Source organism: Eretmochelys imbricata, chromosome 5, assembly GCF_965152235.1.
Source record: "Eretmochelys imbricata isolate rEreImb1 chromosome 5, rEreImb1.hap1, whole genome shotgun sequence".
Classification (NCBI taxonomy): Eukaryota; Metazoa; Chordata; order Testudines; family Cheloniidae; genus Eretmochelys; species Eretmochelys imbricata.
The window spans coordinates 39618022-39634066 of NC_135576.1; the positions used below are offsets into that span (position 1 = coordinate 39618022).

The 16045-nt window shown below is 39.9% G+C and overlaps 1 protein-coding gene across 3 annotated transcripts in view; it reads left to right on the plus strand.

Annotated features, from left to right (window-relative positions):
* KIF2A (kinesin family member 2A) overlaps positions 1–16045 on the plus strand; it is a 93325-nt gene that overhangs the window by 50284 nt on the left and 26996 nt on the right. For all 3 annotated transcript variants that reach the window (XM_077816913.1, XM_077816910.1, XM_077816911.1), the window contains exons 10-15: positions 574–664; positions 892–955; positions 2298–2389; positions 2603–2745; positions 3546–3750; positions 4772–4882. In XM_077816913.1, coding sequence (XP_077673039.1) covers positions 574–664; positions 892–955; positions 2298–2389; positions 2603–2745; positions 3546–3750; positions 4772–4882 — 706 coding nt within the window. The remainder of the gene's footprint in view (positions 1–573; positions 665–891; positions 956–2297; positions 2390–2602; positions 2746–3545; positions 3751–4771; positions 4883–16045) is intronic.

Genomic DNA, 16045 nt, shown 5'->3' on the forward strand with positions numbered 1-16045 from the left:
AGTAGTACAAATTAATTCCATTCTAAACACAATTTTCATCTAAAGTGACTGCTATATTTTTCTACTGATGGGAGTATTGCTGTGTCATGTCTGATTTGGTTGTTATAGAAGAGATAGGATAATGTGTGACTTGTTCTGTTTTGCCATGTCTCTTGGCTATGGAAGTATCTATTAGAGAATTCAACTGCAAAGAAGTTGTTAGGGGTTTGGAGAGCTTGCGAAATCTTCTCCCTTTTGGAGCGCCTGTGTAAGTATTGGTTACTAGGCAGAAAACATGATGTGACTGTTACATTTGACTAGGGATGCAGTAACTTGTGTCAGAAATTACTCTATTTATGCAAATCCACTGTCAGTATACATAACTACAATAAACTGTTTAAAAGATTGTTTTAATCCTTTGATTTAGACAGTCTTTCCTAGCTTGACTTTCTAACAGTAACTTATTGAACAAATACTTAAGAAAATGTTTAGGAAAAAAGAAAGTTCTTATGATGGGGGAAAATGTTGGATTTACATTTAACTTTGCTAAACTTCAATGAAAAACCTCTAATGCTTCTGCTTTTTTGATTTAAGGTTTACAGCTCGACCATTAGTGGAGACCATATTTGAAAGGGGAATGGCCACATGTTTTGCATATGGGCAAACAGGCAGTGGAAAAACCCATGTAAGCAATTCTTGTAAGCTCAGTAACACAATGTATCCACAATACAATTTTCTTTGCCAACACTTTCACTTAATTGTTTCACTTATTAAATAACCAGACTTGTAGAAGAGCTCTGTGTAGCTCGAAAGCTTGTCCCTCTCACCATCACAAGTTGGTCCAATAAAAATATATTACCTCACCCAACTTGTGTCTCTGATAATAAACATGTTTTGCCATTTTAATTTTAGACTATGGGTGGTGACTTTTCAGGAAAGAACCAAGATTGTTCTAAAGGAATTTATGCACTTGCAGGTAAGTAATCTGGTGTGTGCATGTATTTTCTTGTCAGTTGCAGGAGATAAACAGAACGTAGAAAAATCTAGTTTACCCATTTTAATTTAAGTGCCTGCATATTTTGCATTATTGTAGAAGGGAGGCACCAAAATAGCTTTTAAGCTTGTAAACTTTGTTTATTTCAATATATGTATCCGTGTAGTTAAGAAAGTTTGAGTATAAATGGCTGAGGAATTGAGCTTCCCATTTGTAGGGGTTTCAGTAACTCTCTCCAAAATATTTTGCTAGTTTTAACTCCAAAAGGAATTCTTATGACAAATATACTAACTCTTTTTAAAAGAAGGCCTTAGAATGTGTAGGAGTGCGTGGCCATCCCCCTCTGTCAATCTCTAAGGGAGGCCATGCCTCCTAGCCGTCACGCGCTTAGAATGGTAATCTGTAAAAGGGGGAAATTAGCTGTCTCTAGAGCTCAGGCCCTCTGGGCTGAACAGTATTTTGTCGTTGGGGCTCAAGCCCGCAATCAGGGTGGTGCACCCAAACAGTACAAGGGACTCTGGCCCTCTGGCAGGGCAGAGCAGTGAATAATCTAGGGGCCCAGGCCCTCTGGCAGGGCAGAGCAGTGAATAATCTAGGGCCCAGACCCTCTGGCAGGGCACAGCAATAAAGGGTTTAGCATCCTAGCCCTGACAGATGGTAGACTAACTCAGACCCGCGGCCTAAGGCGGGGAGATTGCCACCTCGGGTGAGGTAGTAGGGGGTAAGCCCAGGGCCCTAACAGTGGTGGACTGTTCTGCCACTAGGTCGGCAGGGATCTGGCTGCAACACGCTGATCTGGGTTCAGACAGCAAAGCAACTAGACTGTTCTCGGCTGTTCCTGGGCTACTTCCTACCCTCCCTTTGGGGTGTACCTGAATCCTGGGATCATCCTCCATCTCCCTGGGGTACACCACCAATGGCAATCCCAGCAGCTCCTCAGCTTCTTGGAGCTCTGGTGAGTCCTCGGGACAGCAGTGGTTTTCTGCACACTCCTGCTCCAGCAGCAGGTTGGAAGTATATGTCTTCCTCGGCAGCTCCACCTCAACTGAGCTGCAGGACCTGCGTTTTGTACTTTCTGTTCTTGTCCCACCCCTCTTCTTCTGGTGGAGTGGGTGTGGCCTTCCAGGTTCCACAAACCAGGGGGCATATGGCTTTTCCTCCCTGTTAATCTCCAAGGGAGGCAATCCCTCCTCACTACAGAATGGAATAGTTGTAACATGCGAGAGATACATGTTAATAAGACAGACAATTTGTGTATTTAAAGATTCTTGACTAGATGAAAATGCATAACTAGATTTCTGTGTATTTGAAAATTTATTCACAGCTCGAGATGTCTTTTTAATGCTAAAGAAGCCAAACTATAAGAAGTTAGAACTTCAAGTATATGCAACATTTTTTGAGATTTACAGTGGGAAGGTAAGTGCAAGTTCTTGATTCGGAAAAAATATCTTCAGAGAATACAAGGGTTGTGAACAGAACACAGAAGGATTTCTCATTTTATTTTCATATGGATATTTAGAGCATTTTTCTAATCACTTGTTTGGCTGAATTATTCTGAATTTTATTATTATTATTTAGAATTAAGTGTGTCCTAAAGACCTCTTATTATACCCAAATTTTCTTTTTAAGGTTTTTGACTTGTTGAACAGGAAGACCAAATTAAGGGTGCTGGAGGATGGTAAACAGCAGGTCCAAGTGGTGGGATTACAGGAACGGGAGGTTAAATGTGTTGAAGATGTACTCAAGCTTATTGAAATAGGCAACAGCTGCAGGTATCTACTATGTTTTTTTAATTAGTTTTTTAGTGGAAATTATAGTGAATCAGAACACTTTCACTGTAATAAGCATGTGTGTTTGTCATTTCAAAGTCTTAGCTTTCTACACTGTACAATACAGCTTTTCTTGAGTTGATTGACTACAATTGTGCTGTTGCCTCCCTTTTGGATAAAGGTTGTTTGGTTGTCTGCATCTGCCAAGAGGAGTTGAGATGAATTTTCTGTGTGCTGTGAACTGTATGTATTTATGTAACCAGCTTACTGTCTTAATGTCACTTTGCTAATACTCTGGAATACTGCCAGATTTTTAGGTTTTAAAAGCCAGCATGCATTTATGTTATGTGACAGAGGTTCTTAACTGTAAAATGTGTTTTGTTTTTTTTTTTTAAATCCAGCCTTACTATGTTTAAAAATTGGTCTTTTGCCATGATTATTGCTCTCAGTAGTTTAAAATGTTCTTTCTAGGATCCAGTTTTAAAATGCTCTGAGTCTGATTATACAGTTAACGGGGGGTGGGAGGGAAGAATGTTTGGATACTGCTCTTTCTCTTTCATGCTCTCCCTGCTTTTTCCCAGTAGAAGAGATGGAGCAATACATGTAATTTTACTGTTGTTGTCAAGTTGTATTTTGGTAGTGTCCACAACGTGTTAGGCACTATCAACACTTATAAGAAAACACTTCCCTGCCCGGAAGAGCTAACTTACAGGATGCTTCAGTGTGGGTGTGGTCCTTCATATGCACTAAATAGTATTCCCCCTCCCCACTTCTTTTATTTTTTTATTTTTTTTTATTTTAAGAACATCTGGTCAGACATCTGCAAATGCACACTCATCTCGGAGCCATGCAGTGTTTCAGATTATTCTCAGAAGGAAAGGGAAACTGCATGGTAAATTTTCTCTGATTGATTTGGCTGGAAATGAAAGAGGAGCAGATACTTCCAGTGCAGACAGGCAAACACGACTGGAAGGTGCTGAAATTAACAAGAGCCTTTTAGCACTCAAGGTAAATAAAATTCACTCAATTGTATTTGAGCAGATGGAAGTCTTCTCATTCTTCTTCTTCACGTGACAAAAAAAAGTCTCTAATAAGATGAATGTTTGTGTAGGTAGGTCTTGTCCACTAAATTGATAAATTGATTGATATGGCATTTAAAATGTTTCCTCTAAATGCTTGAGAACACTTGAACTGTTTTTCTACTTGTTAATTACTGTGTAACAAGCATGATATAGAACATAAAATTGGCAATATGGTATAAAGATTTTCTTAGCATAAGCATGGGATGGCAACACTATTAATAAGTGACATTCGGGGCCTAGATCCACAAAGGGATTTTGTGCCTAACTTAAGCACCATTGAGATCCTCAAAACCCTTGCTCAACTGACCTAACCTTGCATGTACTGAATTCCCTAGAACTCCAGATTCACAATCCTAATATGTTTCCTTGCTAGACCATGCTTCCGCCGCAAAGTGTGGTTGTGTGCTCGTTTTTCAATGCATAACTACAGTGCTGTGATTGTGAACTTGGAGACTAAAGGTTTGTCTGCCCTTGACCTGGAGATGTAATTTCCAGCTAAGGTTGACATGTATACGCTAGATTTGATCAAGCAAGCATGCTAAAAATAGTTGCATAACTGCAGCAGCCTGGGTGGCAGAATGAGCTACCCGTCTTAGTACCTAGGGCTGCAGGTGGGATTATACTCAGGGTGGCTAGCCTGTCATGCTGCTTGTGCCGCCACTGCTATAATGCTATTTTTAGTGTGTTAGCTTGATCAAAGCTAGTCTACGTATGTCTGCCTATAATGAAAATTACACCCCCAGCTTGAGTGTAGACATACCGTTAGTATTAATTCTGAACTTCTGTCATCACATTCATTGAAGGTGGACTCCTAACATTAACTTAATATTAATTTAAAGTACAGCAACATATCATCCAGTGCTTATATTTTCTGTATGTGGATTGCATTTATATTGAAATATTTTTGCTTTGATTATGAGAAGAACATAAGCTTGTTTGTTTTTTAGGAGTGCATTAGAGCCTTAGGCCGAAATAAACCTCATACTCCATTCAGAGCAAGCAAACTTACTCAGGTGCTAAGAGATTCATTCATAGGAGAAAACTCCCGTACCTGTATGGTAAGTTTATTTATTAGATTGTAAGTGATATATTTATAAAGAGAACAGGAACTGCCTATTAATAATCTTATGGTTAGTCTTGGTAACTTGCTACTGAGAGTGTGTATTAAACTTGATTGTATCCAACATATGGCATGACACCTAGAGATCATCTTTCAACAGGAAAATCCTCCCCCTTTTCCTTCTCCCCAGCCAGATATCTTCAGTGTGTGTGTGTTTGGCAGTAGTATCAGAATCTTGAAAAAGATGGGGGGAAAATGCATGAGAGTCTCTGGCCTGACAAAAAGATAAATTCAGAGCTAGTATTAAGTACTCAGTCTGTTGGATAGTCTGCTTGGAGGTGAAAGGGATTAGAGAAGTTAGTATAGGAGAATTTAAAGAAGGGAATAGAGACATACTTACATCAACGTGCAATATCGTTACTCAGCATACATTCTGAAAAGCAGTTGTTCTGCCAAATTGGCAGAGGGAACAGATTAGGAGAACCAAAGGTTCTATTGTGAAATCTAATTAGTAAAAATGACATTGGGTGTTCCATAACTGTTCTCTCTCAATAACATCTGGATCAAATGTTAAATTTATAAATGGAAATGTGGTGCTCTTCCCGCCCCTCAACCTCCTCCAAATAGCTGACTCAACTAATTTCACCCAGAACCAGAAAGCTGAGCTGTGTTCTTTCTGGCTTGTGCATGAGCACTAGTGTTAAGGGGCTTATTCCTTCACCCACTTACTTCCCTGGTCCTTCTCGCATGAAGAGAGAGCAACAATACCCGAAGTCCAAAGGTGCAGACAATTCGTTGTTTATTGGGGTGAACTTCCAGCAAGCATGATTCCAGTTTCCTTCCTTAGTGTCCCCCTTCCCAGCTCTGACACCACAGAGCCTTACACCTGTGACCCTGTTCCCATTCCTGCCCTTATCCAAACATGATTCCAATTTCCCCACCCCCATTCCCTGTTCCCATTTCCCCCTTTAGCAAAACATGATTCCAATTTCCCCACCCCCATTCCTTGTTCCCACACCCAACCACTCACTTCCTGATTGACTGCAGACTATATAGTAAAACATGAGTTCTACTTAGATATACCTTAACCAATCATTTTCCTGAAATTTAACTAACCAATCCTAACATATTGTAACATGATTATGTAACCAATTATATCCCACCACCTTAATTAGTTTACACCCAGCAAAATTAATTATACAGCAGACAGGAACAATCACAGAACCAGACAGAGACTATACAGACAAACAATAGCAAAGTGAAAAGGAGTACTTGTGGCACCTTAGAGACTAACAAAGTGGGAACTATAATGACAAAACAATACAGAAGTGAGGATTTCACATCCCAGGTATTGATAAGTGAGTTCTTGCCAGACAGGATGCTATCAAACTAAGTTTCCTTTTACATTTTCTAGGCACTTCCCTTTCTCTGGAGGCGATAGGCATTATCAGGACAGGATTATATTCCTAACAGCCCAATAGCACCTTACTTCAATATGACTAGGTTGGAATGTCAGGATGTGACTGGTCCCTTTCCAGATTATGGCTGCCTCTGTTGCTTAGCCAAAGGCCTTAGCCTAAGAACAGGGCCTCAAACTGTCACAGTAAGAGAAGGACCTTACACCAGCAGACAGTGATTTTGGTTCTTTCTTTTATACCTCTATACCTAGCCATGTGATAAGAATACACCTAAATTCTTAGAGTATAGGCCTTTACAGACAGGCCTGAATATCTATATCCTAACAACTAGTAATAAAGATTCCGCAAGTTAGTCTTCCATTACTTGTGCCTGTTTTCCATGAGCAGAAATTGACCCTACAGTTCTTTAACATTGTTTTATTACTAGTGCACAAGCCAGAATAGACCAAGCTCACTTTGCCATAGCTGTATTAGATCTGCTGTGGTAACAGTGGTGAAAACTTGTTTAAATCAAAAAAGTAAACCGATAGGAAAAGGAATACATACGATAGAGTTATTGAATCAGAGTGCAGTTCTGATTAAAATCATACCACTCTTTGAGTACTACATAGACATCTGTATGTTATTTTCCTGATTTCCCAGGTTGAATTTGCTTAGTTTTATAATTTTGTGACATCTGTGAGAAGAATTTACTATTTTTGTTTTTTGTTTTTATTGCATTGAGAATTGCTTTGAGAATGCTGGAGTGGTTCTTATGATTCTTTGATCAGTTCTTTGTGATTTAATTGTGGATGAAACATTCATTTTTTTAATTTCAGAAATATATTCACTGTAAAATGAGCCTCTGAATGTGGGGGTTTGGAAATTTGACTGCATGATTTTTTTTGTTTTTGTTTTCCAACCACATAATTACAGTATTCCCATAATTAGGAATTTGAAGACCCTTTCATTATAAGCCACATATTTTTCAGGCACTTAACTTTTTATTTTGAATTTTCTCATGCTTATTGTCAGCCTAAAGACAAGATGTTGGGTTTTGGGGTATTTTTTGAATATGTAAGTTTAAACAAATATTTTTGGCTGTGGGTGTTTAAACAGTGAAAAAATGTAGCAGTTATTTCTTGTATGCTGTTTTTGCATTTAGATTTTTTTTTTAAAGATTTATTTTTAAAACTCTGTATGGTTGATGTATTTATGAAAACATTTGTAGAAACAAGGTTTATAAGTAACTGGAAAATTACTCATTTTTAACGAAGTAGAGAAATGGGAAAATTCCAGGTATGTACAAATTGCACCACTTGTGAAGTAACATATTATCAAATATAGTTTAAGATAGTTAGGACAGACCAGTCAGCTGTTCAGCACCTCCACAAACCCTAGCCAGCCTTTCCTACCCTCGAAATAGTCTTTCTGTTTCTTCTGACCACTCTTACTCCCCAACTATTGATATGTTATGAATTAGATCTGGGGTTCTCAAACTTCATTGCACCATGACCCCCTTCTGATGACAGAAATTACTACATGACCTCAGGAGAGGGGACTAAAGCCTGAGCCCACCCGAGCCGTGCTGCCCTGGGCGGGAGGGCCAATTCCAAAGCTGGGTGGGGCCTAAACTGAAGCCCAAGAGCTTCTGCCTCAGGCAAGGGGCCTGTAATCTGAGCCCCGCCAACCAGGGCTGAAGACCTCCGGGCTTTGACTTTGATCCCGGGTGGTGGGGCTCGGGCTTTGGCCCCAGATCCTGGCAAGTCTAATGCCAGCCCTGGTGACCCCATTAAAATGGGGTTGTGACCCACTTTGGCGTCCCGACCCACAGTTTGAGAGCTGCTGAATTAGATCATGTCATTGGTGACACACTCAGTTCAAATTTCACATGCTCTAGTCTAGGACATCAACTTAATTTACTGTGCTCTACTGAAAGTGCAAAACTGAAACTGATGCAGAGAGTGTAGCAAAGGGCTTGCCAGCCTTGAGAAACTAAATCTGATGCTGCCTTTTTTCTTACCCCTATATTTTAAAATGGCATTGTAAAGGATGCAACAAACCTGCAGATCTTTTTGCTGAGACTGTCTACACTGCTGTTTTCAGAATTTATACTTTCAAGCACAATGTGTTCTGTGTAAAGGGCGTAAAGTCCTAGTGTGTGAAATATGTGAGTATGCAATGTAATGACTACATTTATTTGACTGTAGAATACCATGATCATGTGTGTCCTTGTCTCTTTCTTTTTTTTTTTTTAATATATTTATTAAAAGAAGGAACTTCTAAAAACTGCTAGAGCAACTTTGTGATTATTTTACACACACAGATGTCAGGAACTTGTAAGTTATGGTTCTCATAATAATAATTACAACTCTGATTAAAACTTTAGTATATGTGCAAAGTTAACATCTTATGCGGTATGTAAGCTAGAACACATGGGTTGTCAGCTAATACAAACACACCTTTGATTTGCTGAGGCATAAGATTTCAAGTATTTTTAGCCTTATAATGTGGATTATTGTTTTGTTTTGTTTTTTTTTAACAAAAAGTAAATATTTTAAAAGAAAATAGTCTCATTTTATTGATCATGTAAAATACTTTACCAAAATTTCACTTTTTTTTTTTTTTAAATTATCCTGTCTGTTGGCAGTGAGAGAATCTTTTCTTGTAAGGAGATTGGTTTACAAGAGAAGTCTGTCTCAAATGTTCTAATTTGCCATTAGAATTCAAAACATTTTGCAAATGTGGGTTGTATATATTATCCATACACTTCCATCTTAAGGAACATCTTGTATGCATGTGAATTCATGACTATCAGGTTCTTGAAATGTGGTAGTGCATACCCGCTAGTTCATTTTCTTTTGCACAAATTAGCCTTGGAGGGCTGCTCTTTGAGCCTGAAAAGCTCTTTATTAGTAATTCTTGGATTGTTTTATCCAAATTGTCCTTTTATAGTTTATTAGGTTTTCTGTTAAAATTTTTAGTACAGTATTAAGCCTTAGTGGGCCTAGTGTTTAAAATGTTCTCTACTGTATGTAGGAAATCAGAATGTGATCCAGAAGCTTCAAGAGTTGAAAAAGAGATGTTCAATGTGGACAGTTATGAGTGGGACCTGTTTCGCTATAAAGAAAGCCACAGATGTAAGATCTGCTTAAAGATATTATTTTGAGCTATCAGAGCTCAGAAGGAGAAGTTGCAATCATACCTTGCGACCCTCTGAGAAGCAGAACTCTGGTTTGCTGGCACAATACTCTTTCTAGTTTTCTTGCAGTACCATGAGTATTTGGAAGTTGGAAACATCCAACAAAATCTCCAGCTTCAAAGGAGCATCAGCGTAGCTCCAGACTTTTAGTAAGGGCATCCTTTTTGAGTTTGTAAATACTGTATTATTGCTTAATCTAAGTGGGATATTAAGGGATGTGTGTGTATAAACAGAAGCATATATTATTATGACTGTTGTTATTAATTATATAAGAGAGCACTGGAATGTAAAGCCATTTTCCCCAGCTTTTGACTGCTCTAGAAGTTGTACTGATTATACCAAACTGACTGGCCCTCTGAAGCAACAAAGGTAGACTAAATCACAATGAGATATGGGACTTGTCTGGACTAGGATTTAAAGGTGCAATGTTAGCATGTTTTAACTAACGCATGCTAGCATATTTGAAAAGACTAGTGTATATAAGGCTCATTGCTTTTAACATGTATTAATTTCTGTTCACATTAAAGCCACCACTGTAATTTAACTTGTTAAAGTAGCATGCCTTCACTGTGATAGCCTTTTAAAATGTGTGTACCGTATTAGCACAACGTCATGGTTGCAGAACAGTATTTCCACTATCACTTGGTAACTTACTGATTACAAATGTTAAGGGCTAAATATTTGAAGTTCCTGAAATAAGATGTATAAGGTAATGAGTCAAAAATCAGCGATACCACTGGCTCTTACTGCTAATTTAATAAAAACATTAGAGAAAAACTCTGCTACAAAAACTTCACATTGCACTGTATTTTTTAATAATGCCAGAATGGAGATTTAAAAAAAAAATTATCTACCTCTTCTTAAATTCTTAAAGCAATGTTATGGGTGATACTTAAATGTATAAGAAGCCAGTAAATTGAAAAGTTTTATGTTTCTAATTATGCTACATTGCAAAAATATTACGTTAAGGCAAATTAACTATATGAAGTACAAAAAAGTTAGGTTTATGCAAGTATGTAAAGTTAGTTGCTGTGGGAATATTTGAATTGACTGATGTGTGTGCTTTAAGTCTTAATGTTGCATTAACATAGTTGTTTGCCCTTTTATCCCCTGTATTTATAAAAGCAAGGAAGCAGAGCATTAATTGTTAATGTATAGTAAAACAAATTTGACTGCAAATTCAGATTAATACAGAGGACCATTAATTTGAATGTGCAATCCGCACATTCTGGTCATACATTACATGTGCCGAGCTGCTGTAGCGCTTTGGTGTAGGCACTTACTACAGTGATGGGAGAGGTTCTCCTATTGCTCTTGGTAATCCATGTATCTGAGAGGTGATAGCTAGAATTAGATAAATAGAAGAATTCTTCTGTTGACCTGGCGCTGTCTACACCAGGGATTAGGTTGATTTAACTGCATCTTCGGGTTTTGGATTTTTCGCACCCCTGAGAGATGTAGCTATGCCCATGTAACTTTTCAGTGTAGACCAGCCCTTATTCACCAGTGAGAGAAATCACTCCAGTGTGGGGATCTCAACATTATCCTTACAAACCTGATGGAGACCCCCCTTTGAGCCCCTTTCTGAATGATCTTTACTCTTGTACTCAAGATGGCCATTTTAGTCACCATTACATCAGTTGTAACTGAACTCCAAGCTCTCATGGTTAACCCTCTTTACACATCCATTTACAGAGATATGATGGTATAAAAACTTCATCCCAAGTTGGTTCCCAAAGTTGTGGCAGACTTTCATTTGACTTACTTTATCCATTCCCCTTCTCCTAAGACTCCATACCTTTCAGAGGGAGAGAGAATTCCATACTTTGGGAGGGCCTTATAATATACTAATTTGGCAGAACAAACCCTTTTAGGCTGTCTTCCCCCGCACCTCCGCCCTTCTTTTTTTGCCATCTCCTCTCAAGAGAATTTCAAAATGGATTGCACAGTGTATATCTGTCCGCTATTACAGGATAGTATGGCTTTTATACCTATTTCTTCACATATTAGAGCTCACTCCACTAGAGCACAAGCTGCAAACTCTCCATGCTTTAGGATTTCTGTGTCTGAAATTTTCAAGGCAGCTACGTAGAGTTAATCCTCTTAATTTTGTTAAAGCTGTGCCTTTCACCTGGCTGCTAGATCAGATACCAAATTTGATAGAGCAGTGTCAGTTGTTTTAGTTAAGTGACAGAACTTCTCAATCACACCTAGAGTGGAATCCACACTGGCACATACTTGAAGCAAAAAATGCTTTCGTTATAGTAACTGGTTTTTGAGATGTTGTGTGGATCCCATGGTGTGCTGTCCATCTCTGCTTTCCCACAGTCTTTCTTATCTGGGATTCTGAAATAGTGAGGGATTAAATTAGATTTTGTTTTGCAGTCCTCTGCTGAGTAAGACCAAGTTTGAGAAATATTAGCTAGGGGTAGCAGTTTAGGAAAATAAGACCCTGATAAAAGAGACTTGGAACAAGCATGTCTTCTCCAATGCTAGGTTTCAGAGTAACAGCCGTGTTAGTCTGTATTCGCAAAAAGAAAAGGAGTCCTTGTGGCACCTTAGAGACTAACCAATTTATTTGAGCATGAGCTTTCGTGAGCTACAGCTCACTTCATCAGATGAAGTGAGCTGTAGCTCACGAAAGCTCATGCTCAAATAAATTGGTTAGTCTCTAAGGTGCCACAAGGACTCCTTTTCTTTTCTCCAATGCTGTTTACTGTCTCCATAATGTCAGCCTGCTTCCAAATCAGTGTGCAACGATGGTTGTCGGTACATGGCAGGTAACTAGAATGTCAAATTATAACTTGCTAAAGTAACGAAACAATAGGCAGCAACAGATGAATCATTCCTCTTGAGACCTGAATACATTATAAATATTTACAAAGCATCTTCTTTGGCATTATCTTACACTAAGAACCTGTTGGTTTTGTCTATGTACTATGTATGTTGTTTTGTAACTGAATGTCTTTGTCTCTCCTCTCTCATGTCTGTATCTGTTGTTCATTTGTGATATGTGAATTTAGAAATATGGGGCTTTTCGTAATGATTTCCGGTTCATGTTTCCTAAGGAAATATGGAACAGAATTGTTCTCCAAATGTAGCCATTCCAAAATGATAGAGAGAGAGGTTTTTTTCCTATCAAAGAGTAGAGTGAAGAGGTGTAGTTCAGGAACAAAGATTCAAAAACTGTAACCTAATGGAGTAAGGAAAGGTGCCTGATGATTTTAAGAAATGTGCTAACTTTTACCTGGAAAGTACTAGTGGGAATGTTTTTTTTTTTTTTTTTTTTTTTTTTGCAGTATTGGTCCCAGGATATTAGAAAGACAGCTGCTGTGTGTAAGCTTGTCTTTCCCCAACAGAAGTTGATCTAACAAAAGATATTACCTCATTGTTCTTGTCTCTCTAGTGGAAATTTTAACATTTATACCTAAATATTGCAGCGTATGTAGTCCTCTATCAAATATCTTCTGAATAGATTGATTGTAGCAAGTGAAAGAAAAACTGAAAGTCTTGCTCCGTGTGATGTTATTGATGTCTTCACTCAGAACTCTTTAAGAATGGAATGTGTAAAGAAATGCCAAAGCTGTATTTAGGACAGTGTGAATAATACAGTAGTACATTCACAAAACTCAGTTACTCAGCTCCCTTGAGGTACTGGAACAATTGTCAGGTGAGGGCTTAGTTTGAACACAACTTGATGCAAACTACTCCCTGATAATCTCTTTACACAGTAATGGCTTTGCAAGGATTTAGAAACTTGCAGATCTTGTTTATTAGGTCCCATAGTAATTCACAAAGAAAAGCTTGTGGCAGTCATGTGATCTGTTTAAATGAATAATTTTTCTCTGTTTTTCTTAGCAACCAGTATGTACTAATATCAGAGGTTTAAATTTGATGTGGGATAGCAGGACTCCCTAGACTTTTCCAGCCTTCCCTACCATCATATTTTGCCATTCTCTGAAGTAGGAGAATTTCTTCTCAGGATGATTGCCTGTGCTCTTGTACAATACATGATCTTCACTACACTACACTTCATCTGTTTCAAACTGATGATGTCTGGATTGGCAGAAAAATGTTAGTGTGAAGGATTATAGACATAGTTGCCCTGAGTAGTCCCATGTTTACCTTTTCCTACAGCACTTTGAGGGGCAAACTAGATAATGTGGAAGAGCTAGGACACAGTTATGCCACTAGTACTTGATTTAGCATAATTAAATTTCCTGAATGTTGAAAAGATGCTTACAGTTGCAGTATTTTACTTTGATACTTAATTGGAAATTGAAACAAGAATAGGATCCAGACCTCTTTGTTTGATACTTAATTAGCAATTTAAATTTCTCTATAGATAAAGTTCCCAATTCAGAAAAGCATCTCTGTTCAGGAAAGCACGTAAGCATATATTTTAACTTTTAAACAGACTCATGTACACTCCTGAATTGGGGGCCAAAATGAATCTCTCAAATCAGTACGTCTGTCAGGTCACATGAGTGCTGAAACCGAGAACAGTTCTTTGAGTAGATCAGCCACGTGTTCCACTTAGGTGTGTGCACACCAGAGCTGGACGATTTTGCGTTGCAGAACCTGTGGTGAGGCAGTGCTTGTGCCTTGTGGCCATAGCCCTTCCCTGGCTATATGGGGTGGCACCGCCCCAACCCCCTTTAGTTCTTTTACACTGCTCGGGGCTGGAGTCAGAGGTCTGTGTGGTCTTAATCTCACAACTTCTCCCTATTTTAGTGTTTTTGTTTTAAGTTGTCTGTAGTTAGTAGTACCCTTAATGTTGGTTAGATTAGTGTTAGTTGTATTTAGTTAAGTATTCCCCTGTAATGCCCTCTCTGGGGTTTAAGCATTGTTGTCCTGTGGCGGAGCAATTCCTAATAATGATCACCACGCGTGGTGCTTGCTGTTCTTGAGTGAGGCCCATGTCAAGGAATGGTGTTTTGTCTGTAGATGATTTGGTCTGTAGAAACCGATTCAAGTGGCTAGGGATCTTTGCCTAAAACAGCACCTGCTCAAACAGACCCTGCAGCATACTTTGGCACACAGATCCCTTGTCAGATCAGAGGTCACCCTCAGGTTCCGAGAATGCTGCTGCTTCGCACTCTGGAGCAGGCACCTCTCCAAAGAAATGGAGGGGCTGTTCCCTGTCGAATGCATTGAGGGAAAGGTCGCATAAGATCAATTGAGACCGCTCCAGGTCTCGTGGGGTCTCCTCTGCCTCCTCCAGGAAGATCGTGGACTGGCCTGGGGTTAGTGCCGGTGCACAGGATGGTGCGGGTGCCTCTTAAGTGGTCCCTGGTACCAAGTTGGGAGGTTAGTAATCTTCGCATAGATGCGGTCATGTATTCCACTTAGGTGACTCTCAAACTGTACTGTACTGTTGACTCCAGTTCTGGCCTCAGGGCATCTGTTGAGTCCGGTACTGATGGCTGGCACTAACTATTTCCACATCAGTGGCATACCAGGGGCTACAGACTTCCTCTGCCTTTTTGTCCCAACCTCTCCTTTGGTCCAGGACTTTGCAAGGGCTGCATCGTTGATAGCCATTGGCTGGACAGGCTGCTGAACCCTTGCATCTGTTGACATCACAGCCCAATGTTCCCCTTCCACAGTCTATGGAAGCAGGACTGGACTCGGTGCAAAGAACTCGGCACCAGGAAACTCCTTGTCACTATTGCAGTCAGCAACACAGATGTTACAGTGGTGGCTTTCACCACTGTCCACTTAGGCACTGGCAGCTGTTTCAGTACCACTGCTGCCTTCGGGATCAACACCGCTTCTGGCATTGGTGTACTTGATGCTGGCGGTACTGCTTCCATTATTGGTGCCGATCCCTGCCTCGTTCTGGGTGATAGATGAGTTAGACTGGTTACTTGCTGCCTCAGGACTAGCTTAACCTTTATCCTCAGAAACCTGAGACACCTCAGCATTGAGGACAGGATCTTTCTCCTGTTCTTCATCACCCGACCCACATCATTTATGGGGAACTACAGGCACCAGGATTGGCACTCGTCTCGCAGTCGGGATGGGGGGGCCCCTGGCCCGGTGCCTACAGGCCACCAGTGCCCTATCCCCTTACCAATGCCCAATCAATCCTCTCATATGCATCACTCTGCACTTACTTGACTGGGTCACATCCTCAATACAGGAAAGTCCGCATTGGTTCCTGCTCAGAAAATTGAGTTCATTGGGGCCCTAATAGACTGTGCGCGTTCGAGAGCATTCCTGCTGATTGACTGTGTGGTCATTGGCCTGCAGAATTCAGCCGATGTTGGCTAGCACTGAAGACATCTTGGACGGTTTGCTTCATCTTCAGTTGTTGGGACTTACACTTAGCTCGTTGTGGGGCATCTATTGGTGATCTCAGCCTTTCATCTACCCCTTCACATAAGATCGGTGTTTTCCAATGCCGTAATGGCAAGATCCTTGAAAGGAATTCTTCGTCTCCATCCACTGGTAGGGGAACTGGTTCCCTTGTGGGACCTTAACATGGCCGTAGCAGGTCTCAGGGGACCTCTGTTCAAGCCTCTGGCATCCTGCCCCTTTCCTCTCTCATGTCAAAAAA